General features: G+C 35.5%; 1 protein-coding gene across 3 annotated transcripts in view; it reads left to right on the forward strand.

Annotated features, from left to right (window-relative positions):
* The window catches only part of LOC107739476 (E3 ubiquitin-protein ligase parkin-like), a 160,572-nt gene that overhangs the window by 75,800 nt on the left and 73,456 nt on the right, over positions 1 to 11,316 (forward strand). For all 3 annotated transcript variants that reach the window (XM_016551597.1, XM_016551598.1, XM_016551599.1), the window contains exons 5-6: positions 6,724 to 6,807; positions 7,437 to 7,552. In XM_016551597.1, coding sequence (XP_016407083.1) covers positions 6,724 to 6,807; positions 7,437 to 7,552 — 200 coding nt within the window. The remainder of the gene's footprint in view (positions 1 to 6,723; positions 6,808 to 7,436; positions 7,553 to 11,316) is intronic.

The following is an 11,316-nucleotide window of genomic DNA, read 5'->3' on the forward strand; positions in this document are numbered from 1 at the left end:
TCTCTCTCTCCGGACGCGCGCCGGCGCCAAGTTTAGAGCTGCGGATGACGCGGTTATATTAACATAAACAGAAACAACAAAACACAGCAGAAAACAACAATGCTACAAATATATATTTTTCATACTATCTATTTATCTATCTATAACCTATGACTCTGACTGTTCAAAACAGATGTGACAAGACGTTGTGATCTACATTTAGCATTATTAATCTGTAGGCTAAGAACATTTCAAAATAATAATGTAATTAAAATTGGGAAAATTGTTGTTAGATGGCTAGGATAGAACTGTTTTTAGATAATGCTTTTAAGTAAGCTAAAATATTAAAATAGTATAGATTTCAGGAGGAAAACCCTGAACAGAAACAGTATTTTTTCTGTCACATGGCCTCGCATGTATCTAAATGTAAAAATGCAATACATGTTAAAAAAAAAAAAAAAAACATTTCGGACCTCTGCTTAGAAGAAAATACAGAGGCGGTGCCTTGGAACTTTAATTGAATACCCTTGACTTATATAATAAAGAAATACTTTATTTGTATGGTTTTGTAATATCTGTGTAACATATTTCCTTGTGTGTCATGGTAGATCGGACTCTTATTATAGAATTTCATTATAGAAAAACTGTTTTGAACATGGTAATGGATTAGAACATTGCCTATAAATAACAGGCTGGATGTACATTAACCTTACATCTTAACACCTCTTTTTTTTTTACAAAGCAGATCATAGAATATATATTTTGTCTATAGCCTATAAAACAGCTTCGTAAATAGGAAGATTTCAGTACATGAGGATTCTTAATGAGATTTTTTTAGCAAGCCATTAAATGACTTGAGACTCAACTCGGACTCGTGACTAAAGACTCGAGATTTGACTCGGACACCAGCGATAAAGACTTCAGACTTGACTCGGACTCCAGGTTAAAGACTTCAGACTTGACTTGGACTCCAAGTTAAAGACTTCAGACTTGACTTGGACTTGACTTGGACTCCAAGTTAAAGACTTGTGAACATCTCTGCCCTGATGTCACATGGACTACTTTACCGATGTCCTTGCTACGTTTCTGGACCTTGATCGTGTAAGGACACTTGCTGTCTATGGGAGGGTCAGAGAGCTCACGGGATGCATCAAAAATATCTTAATTTGTGTTCCGAAGATGAACGGAGGTCTTAAGGGTTTAAATGACATGAGTGTGAGTAAATAATGGTGATTTTTGGGTGAACTACCCCTTTAAGGCCTGTTCACACCAAGGACGATAACTATAAAGATAACTATAAAGATATCCATATTAGCGTCCACACCAGCGAACAATATCATAGATTCTGATTGGGTGTCAATGTTTTTAATCATTCATCAGCTAGAAAAAAATTGTTTTGAAAGTGATTCCAATGATATCGTTTCTCTGTGGATTTATCGTTATAGCTGTGGTGTGGACTCTGCTATTCTTTAATATTGAGAACGATTTTTAGAACTATATCTTCATCGGTATCGTCCTTAGTGTGAACTGGCCTTTATGGTCACCAAGGCTGCATTCATTTGAACAAAAATACTGTAAAAATGGGCAAATATTATTTCAGTTCAAAATAACTATTTTATATGTTAATATATTTTAAAAAACAATGTATTTATGTCATGGCAAAGCTGAATTTTCAACATCATTACTCCAGTCTTCAGTGTCACATGGTCCATATTATTATTTTTAGTAGTAGTAGTAGTATTACTGATGTGTGGAAAAGTGTGGAAGTATTTTTTGATGATTCTTTGATGAATAGAAATTTAGTTCGAACAGAATTTATTTCAGGACATCATTTATTTGAACTAAAAATCTTTTGTAAAATGATTAATGTATATTAGTTTTATAGTTTATATACTTTATCAGAAATATCTAATGGGTCTTGAAACAAAAACATGGGATGCTTCTCATAGGATAAAAATGCTCCGAAATTTTGTCAATTAAATGTCTTAATTGTGCCTATAGTGTAACTGCAGTTGATATTTTAACCAAAGATGGTTTCTTATCTAAGCAGAGATTGATGTCACTGTGATTACTACACTGTTCCCTCCATGTGTTCAAACACAGAGTATTTGCGGTGTGTGCTTGAACCCTGTTTTCTCTGGATGTGTGCCATGTTTGTGTTTTCATTGACTTCAAACGTCTAATTGAGTGCGATGAACTCGAGCGCAGTCGACCAATCAGGGCTTTGAGTTGGGTCGGTGTGTATCAGATGGGTCTCTGCTGGATACGGGAAGTAGAATCCTCACAGCTGGTTCACAGACACAGCCCTGTTTGTTAAACAATAATGTAATTAAGGCTTTGTGGGACTGCGATGTTGATTCTCCTCCATGGAGAAAAAAAAGAAACGTCCTGAGAGGGTGGGGAGGTGAGACTGATGTGAACAATGCGGGAGGTGTGTTGAATAATTCATCGCCGTTTTTCTCATTAATCATTTACACTCACAGCAGTGCGTGTGTGAGCGTGCGTTTGTTTTGAGCCGACGCGCCGGGGGCCTGTGTGACCTTTCCTTGCTGTCTCTAAGCAGGTGTCTTCGTGTAATCTCCGGGCTCCTCCACCAATGCACGGCGGTTTCATCCCTCCGCCCTCCCTTCCCTTCACCCCCTCCTGCTCCCCCTGTGGGCGAGTAATGATTTTCTTAACCTTTTCTCTTGCTTATTAAGGGCCCTGTCAGAATGTTTAAATGCTTATGCTAATCAGGCACGGTCAGAGTCAGGCGGAGGAGGGACGTTGTCCCAAAACAATTATGGATGGAGAGAGTCTTAATCTGGCAGAAGGACAAGGAAGAGTGTGTGACGGAGGTGGCAGGTAGAGAAAGAGGACGGTGTGATGCTGGTGATTTTTAAAGGGATAGTCCACTCTGAAATGAAAAACTATCATTATATGGTCTTCTTTCACGTCGTTTCAAACCTGCATTGATGTTTTTTAGTAGATTTTTGCAAAAAGAAATCTCTTTACACAACTCTATGTTCACCAACATTATTTTTTGTACTTTTTTTGGTTGCTTTAGGAGTTCTACAGCCATGATCACTATGAACTGTTGTTGCACATTATGACTAAGATTCTTCAGAATGTCTTTGTGTTTCAGTGGGGGAAAAAAAGTTTTGAGAGACATGAGAGCAAGTAAATAATAACTGTATAATAATAACTAATAATAACTATTTTTTTGGTGAACTACTCCTTTAAGACCATAAAATTTGGTTTGGGAAATCAGAGTTGACATAGGAATTAGTGTTAGCATTTCAAGGTATTGGGTTTTCAAACCAGACTCATCAGAAAACCACACCTGTGGCGACATTTTTGAAAAATAATATTACTGTATGTTTTTTTCAAAGTGAAATGTCCAGTGAGTGGTGCTAAAAGCATGTTCTGTTTCATTCGAAACAGAGGAACAGGAATCTAGTTGTTTGATTGTTGCATGTATCGCTGCAGTTCGGAAATGAAATGGACAGTGAGCGGGTATAAAATGTTAATGCTCAATTGCAATCGAAAATAACATACCACCTACATTAAACCTAAAGGAAGTTTAGAGTTTTGAGCTCTTTTAATATGTTTTCTGTTTCACGGTATTGTACCTGATACTTCAAAATTGCAAGTGCAATGCTGCACCAGGTGAGCTGCTGAGCAAGTTTACTATGTCAGAAAAGCCATGCATATGGAGCGGTTTATGTGATACAGCTATCAAAATGTATTAGTTTAATTCAATTGAATTCAATTCTAAGTTTATTTGTATTGCGCTTTTCATGATGCAAATCGTTGCAAAGCAGCTTTACAGAAAATTAAAGTTTCTACATTATATATAGCTTATCAGTGTTGACTATCTCAATTTGATGCCCATATGGCTGAAATGTCCGGTAAAAAATCAAGCAGTTAGTTAATGTCATGTAATCAAACAGGCGGTGAGCACTATTAACAGTAATGATTATATGTTGCAATCAAACGTATAGCAAAATTTGGTAGTTTTGTATGTTGTTGGAGGGTTTGCATCATCTGAGGTCTTCTGAGGGGTTGGCATCATCTCTTCTCAGGTGTTTGGACATCTCAGGTCTTTTTAAGGGCTGGATCCAGACTGAAGCTTGTGTAATTCCTAGTTACCATGGGATGCCCAAGAGAAAAATTAGCGTAGCTGCTGTTCCAACTAAGCAAAAAATTATGTGTTCAACCCAAGCAAAAGAATGTTGATGTGCATTTGATCAGATTTCAGTTTGAGATACATTATGTGAATGTTTGGCTATAGAGATCTTGAATCTAGATTTAAACAGAGAGAGTGTGTCTGAACCCTGAACATTATCAGGAAGGCTATTCCAGAGTTTGGGAGCCAAATGTGAAAAAGCTCTACCTCCTTTAGTGGACTTTGCTATCCTAGGAACTACCAAGAGTCCAGAGTTTTGTGACCTTAGGGAGCGGGATGGATTGTAGCGTGATAGAAGACTAGTTAGTTACGCAGGAGCTAAACCATTTAGGGCCTTAAAAGTAAGTAGTAATATTTTGTATCTGATATGAAACTTAATAGGTAGCCAGTGCAGATAATGTAAAATTGGGGTAATATGATCATATTTTCTTGACCTGGTAAGGACTCTAGCAGCTGCATTTTGGACCACCTAGCAGTGCATTACAATAGTCCAGTCTAGAGATCATGAATGCATGAACTAGCTTTTCTGCATCAGAAACAGGTAGCATGTTCCGTAACTTGGCAGTATTTCTAAGATGGAAGAATGTGGTTTTTGTATCATGGGAAATATGATTTTGAAATCATATTTTTCAAAAGACAAGCTGCAGTCTAATATAACACTCACATTTTTGACTGTAGAGGAAGTAACAGTACATCCGTCTAGATGCATATTGTAATCCAAGAGATTCTGTGTACTGTTTTTGGTCCAATAAGTAATATCTCTTGTCTGAATTTAATAGGATAAAATTATTGGTCATCCAATCTTTTACATTTTTAACACATTCTGTTAGCTTAGATAATTTAGAAGTTTCATCTGGTCTTGTTGAAATATATAGTTGAGTATCATCAGCATAACAATGGAAACTAATTCCGTATTTTGTAATAATATTACAGAGGGGCAACATGTATATTGAAAATAGCAGAGGGCCTAGGACAGATCCTTGTGGCACTCCATACTTTACTGGATTTAATTGAGATGATTCCCCATTTAGATAGACAAAGTGATAGCAATTGGAAAGGTAGGATCTAAACCCTCTTAAAGCCTGCCTGCCTGCCCTTGAATACATGTATAGTTTTGTAATCAATCTATGATAATGTCATGATCTATAGCAGTGGTCACCAACCCGTCGATCGCGATCGACTGGTAGATCTTTATGACTATCCCAGTTAAACATGCTGTTGGTTTAGATGCAGTGATACGTTTATTTAGATCTTCCTGTCCTATTGTTGTAAAGCACTGCAGTTTTTCTTTGGGTGCAATGAATGAAGCTGAATTACAAGACGCTGTTGATTCTACATTTGTTATTGTATTTCCGATGCTATCTATTTTATCAGTAAAGAAATTCATAAAGTCATTACTATTAAACTGTGAGGGAATATTTAGATCGGGTGGCGTCTGGTTATTTGTTAATCTAGCCACTGTGCTAAATAAAAACCTTGGATTGTTTTGGTTATTTTCTATGAGTTTGTGGATATGCTCGGCCCTGGCAGCTTTTAGAGCCTGTCTATAGCTGTACATACTGTTTTTCCATGCAATTCTAAAAACTTCCAAGTTAGTTTTTCTCCATTTGCGTTCAAGATTGCGCGTTTCTTTCTTGAGAGAATGGGTATTGCTGTTGCACCATGGCGCAGTACGTTTTTCTCTAACCTTTTTTAATTTGATGGGGGCAAGAGCTTCTAATGTACTAGAAAAGATAGTGCCCATATTGCTAGTCATTTCGTCTAGTTCATGTGTATTTATTGGTACATAGAGCAGTTGAGATAATTCAGGCAGTTTATTTGTGGATCTATCTTTGGTGGTTGGAACAATAGTTCTACCCGGATGATAACGCGGAGCCATATAGTTAATATCAGTAATTGGCAGAATTCCCGATACAAGGTAGTGGTCAGTAACATCGTCACTTTGAGGTACTATATCTATATCATTAACATCAATTCCATGCGATATAATTAAATTTAGTGTATGATTAAAACGATGAGTGGGTCTGGTTATGTTTTGCTTGACTCCAAAATAGCTTATTAAGTCTGTAAACGCAAGTCTTAATGCATCATTTATATTATCAACATGAATGTTAAAGTTTCCGACAATTAGCGCTTTATCAACATTAACCAATAGGTCTGAGAGGAAATCTGCAAATTCTTTTAGGAATTCTATTAGTTTAACAAATTGTGCACTATGTAAAAAGTGTTTTGAGGTCATAACATAATATTGTGCAAGGAACCATGCAAAAATATGTCATAAAAAATAATGAATAGAAGTTGTTAGTGTTTAACTTCCACTAATTTTCATTTCAGCTGGAAACAACAGTGAATTGTATCTATAGGTACGTTTTTCATGTGGCGTTAAAGGCATGTTTTACCAGTGTTGTGGGGTTTTGATCTATTCCGCTTTAAACTTTTGAGTTAAACTGTCCTTTTTTTTGACCCTTCTCTCATCACATTCCTGCTCTTTACTTGTCGTCCAATTACCATAGTTCTCTTCATCTTCCTGTGACTGACGTCCATCATCTCTGTGGTGTTCTGTGTGTTGTCTGTAGGGGCCATGCTGCTGGGATGATGTCCTTCTCCCTAACAGGATTCATGGAGTATGCCAGTCACAAGACTGTGATGGCACAGTTGCGGTGAGTCTGCAACAATTTTATCGTATTATGTTAATTTTTATTGTGCCATTTTCCTGAATGAAAAAGCACCTTAAACCAACAAAAGATGGTTAGTTGAGACTAGACAAGCTTGTTAGGCTGGACTGTTTTGGTGGTTTTAAAGGACATTTGGGCACTTATAAGTTGGTCAGGCTGGGAGACGAGCTGACTGAACAGCTAACCCAGCTGAACATCAGGTTGGCTGGCTGGGAGAAGCAGTTTTTTAACAATAGAGATAGCAGAAGAGGACAGGAAAACACTGGGTTCAAACCTAAATTTCGAGGTCACACTTTTTATCATTACATAGTCACTAACATTTTACCAAAGCTGTCTACATACTACATTCAAACAGAATTTATTCATTTTTACAAAGCCACATTTTCAGTCTAGACACCATTTTTATTGTGCCTTTTTGTCCATCTAGCGCTGTATTGCTGGGCAGACAAAAAGGACCGTCCACTGGTTGGACTAAATTGGTAGCTTTATCCCAGCTGGGTCCAGTATTACCACCCTCATGCTGCAAATCCATAAAAACCACTGCAGTTGGGTTGTTTGAGACTGTTCGTGGGAGTTTGCAGGGCATGATTACATCTCATTTGTGCTTCTTGCAGGAGTTCTACCTGAAATGTGCTGCCCACCCTACCTGTGATAATGACACTTCAGCAGCACTGGACTTGATAATGCCCAACACACGCAGAGTGCCCTGCATCGCCTGCACTGACATCATGTGAGTAGCTCTTGGTTTTTCCCATGTGTCTGTAGCTAAACCCATTATAGAGGTTGAAATGTGTCTACACAACAATGAACCAATCAGACAGTTCATTACAACATTAATCTCACCACGTCCTAAACAAGCCTGATGCAATAAATCAACAAACGATAAAAGCTTTTGTCCTAACCAGCCACGATTACAAACAATGCTATTGGTTGCTTGGTTTCTATTAGGGCTGTGAATTGATTAAAACCTATAAATAAAAACCCGCAGCTACAAATATATATATATATATATAGCTACACATTAAATCCCCAAATTAATGTGTACTGGAAAAAATGTTAACACTGGAGGAAAAAAAAAATCAAAGATTATTAGAATATGTTTTACAAGAAAATAGTATTTCAGTCTTTCTACGTTTGTGAAATGTACTATCAGTTATAAAATGTACTATCAATTTGAAAATTGAAAATAGTTTTTTTCAGTGTAAGGATTTTCTTTGAAACAATTTTCACAAATTTCACAAACAATTACAAATAAATGACAAGTAACGTATATTTTTTATATTTTAAAAAATATATTACATTTAAAAAATATTTAAATAATCATTTGTTTATTGGGATAAAAAAAAAAAAATGCTTAATTGCAGAGGTGGGACCAAGTCATTGTTTTGCAAGTCACAAGTAAGTCTTGAGTCTTTGCATTCCAGTCTCGAGTCGAGTCCCGAGTCAAGACAGACAAGTCCCAAGTCAAGTCCCATGCCAAGACGGGCAAGTCCAAGTCAAGTTGCAAGTCCTCAACTTTAAGCTTCAAGTCCCAAACAAGTCATTAGTGCTATTTGCCCAAACGAGTGTCTATGTATTAATTACTACAGTAAATTTAAAGTCATTAATACTGTGGTCTATATAGTAAGTATAATTATAAAGATATAATTATTAGTGGTGTTTCATTGAGTAATGAATCATTGTTTGTAAACAAATATAGGCTTAAGTGAATGAATAATTTCTTTTAAGTCCACTTTCATTTGTTAATGATTCAGTGATTTTAATGAATCGATTGAGTCAAATATTTAATAACTTGCTAATATGTAATACAGATGCTGATTTATCGCCACCTACTGACGTAGGTCTATAAAACCTTTATGGCAGGCTACTTCAAGTCTTAAACTGATACATTGATACAGAACGTTAATTACTGGGCAAAGAGATACATGAAATGAAGCAGAAAAATAAATAACAATAGTTATAATATATAAAAATGTTAAATAAAAATAAGAAACCATCATTGAATGGGTTTAAAAGATGGATTGGATGATGTGTTTTCTTCAACAAATATTGATAATAATTATTCAAATTTCATGCTGTCACGGAGACGAGTGCAATAATGGTTATAATGATGGCGCTGCACTGTCTTTGTTATTCTTCATTCAAAATAAAATGTTATTATTTTAGTAATTCTAGGGGTTGAGTTAATATGTCGAGTTTACGAGTTATATGTCGACCTAAGTAGCCTAAACCAAACATGTCTGGCACCACACCGTTCACTATATCAGGTTTAAGAAATGAGGCATGCAGAATTATTCACGGCAAAACTGTAGTTATTCAGATACACAAATATAGCCTATGTAATAAATGTATTTTGTGTTTTAAACAAGTTCATAATGATCACAGTTGATGGCTTAGTTTAGAGGCTATTGTGCGCTATGTAGCCTAAAGCCTGTCAGATTTACAACACATGAATTCATCCATTTCTTCTGAAAGACAAGAACGTGAGTGGCTGGTAAATAGGAAGAATAGAGTGAACTTTATATGTAGGCTACATACAAGCGTTTCACATGAAACAAAAAATGTAGTTATGTTTGAAAGGTTTAGCCTATTATTAGGCTACTGCTGTTTCAATATGCATCAGTTTCTTCTTCTTCTTCTTCTTCTTCTTCATCTTATAAGTAGTATACATTTACATTTACATTAAGTCATTTAGCAGACGCTTTTATCCAAAGCGACTTACAAATGAGGACAATAAAAGCAGTCAAAACTAACAAAAGAGCAACAATATATACAGTAAGTGCAAATGACAAGTCTTGGTTAGCCTAACGCAGTACACGTAGCAAGGTGTGTATATATATATATATATATTATACACACACACACATATAAACACACACATACACACACACAAAGAAAAACAAGTAGATAGAATAGAAAAAATAGAAAGCTAGTGTTTTTTTTTGTTTTGTTTTGTTTTTTTAAAAAAAAGAAGATAAATATAGATAAAGTATAATTCAAATAGAATAGAAAGTGCTAGAGTTAGAGGGTCAAATAAAGGAGTATATAGTGTAGTATATAGTGATTATGTGTATTTTAAATATGTGTATTTATCATGCGACTCGAGTCCACAACTCTGCTTAATTGCAAACTGAATGTGATGTTTTTAGACACTTCAAAGTTAATTCCAATTAAATGAAATGTATTATATTTTAAATTTATATAAAATGCTATTAGCTGAATTTTAGAGTGCCTTTTTGATTGACTTAAGTACATTTTTATACGGTATGTCATTTCATAAGTACTTCTATTATTTTTGAACTATAGTTTAAGTGTATGATAAACTAAAGTATACTTTAATTTCATTTATACTGAAACTTGCATATGATGTATTTAAATATATTTGTAATTACACATTTACTATGATGCAATGGGATTGCAATTCAGTTGCAATTCAGTACATATATTAACTTTAAAAGCAATCATTTTTATGCGCATTTTGGAATATTACATAAAAAAAAGTTGGATGGAAACACCAAGGTGTGCATAAATTCTAAAAACGTGCATAAAAAAACTTGAAGATAAACTTTGAGTAGGATAAACGTTTTATCCGATAAGAAAAAATGCACATAAACTATGATGGAAACACATTTACGGAATAAATTCCACCATGCGCATCAAAAAGTCATGTAACCTTGCACGATGGGACGGGATAACTTGACTAACCAGCAGACTGATCTCGTTGCACAGCATCTGAAATGTTTTTTTGATTGTTCTAAAATGCCTGAGCAAATCTGTCACCAAAGTATTTCTGTATAATTGTCTTACATGACAAACACCAGACATCACCTCCGAAAGCAATGACAGCATTTATTGTGTTTCGTCTGCTCGCTCTGAGGCACAAGTAATTAATCTTTTATGAAAATTATTATATTCAGTGGCTTCTCCTACTTTTCTTAGTGATATTTAGTGCCAGTTTATCCAGGAAGTGATGATTTTGTTCTTTTTGACTAGTTGGATGGAAACGGTGCTTTATTCGCAAATGTTTTATACGATATTTCAGTTTTGCGCATAAGTTAAATTCGCATCTTTGGATGGAAACATGGCAGACAACGACTAGATGGGAAAAGTAACTTTCGAAACAAGTTCAAAACAAGTTTGACAGAGCAGTTTGGAGACTTTCTGATTGATCCATCAGTAAGAAAAGATGAAATACCTGCAACACATTGTACAAGTAAACTAAAGATTGATAGAAATATTCTGAAAGACAGGCTGCTCGTACTCCTGAACCTACATGCGCCTCCTGCTGTGCGGCCCTTCAATCAACAGTGGCCATGTTTCCGGAAAGAGCGGACGTTAAAGTCCCCATGAAATCAAAATTAAAGTTTTTTGGGTGTTAGTATCAATATGTTAGTCTTAAGGTTATCTATGAGGCAGTGTGCTCCAAAACAGTGACTGTTTTGAGTTTGAGCTCCGTCAAGTTTATTCTTTATCGTCTAATTTTCTATTTTAAAA

Source organism: Sinocyclocheilus rhinocerous, unplaced genomic scaffold, assembly GCF_001515625.1.
Source record: "Sinocyclocheilus rhinocerous isolate Xijiao unplaced genomic scaffold, SAMN03320098_v1.1 scaffold345, whole genome shotgun sequence".
In the NCBI taxonomy this organism is placed as follows: Eukaryota; Metazoa; Chordata; class Actinopteri; order Cypriniformes; family Cyprinidae; genus Sinocyclocheilus; species Sinocyclocheilus rhinocerous.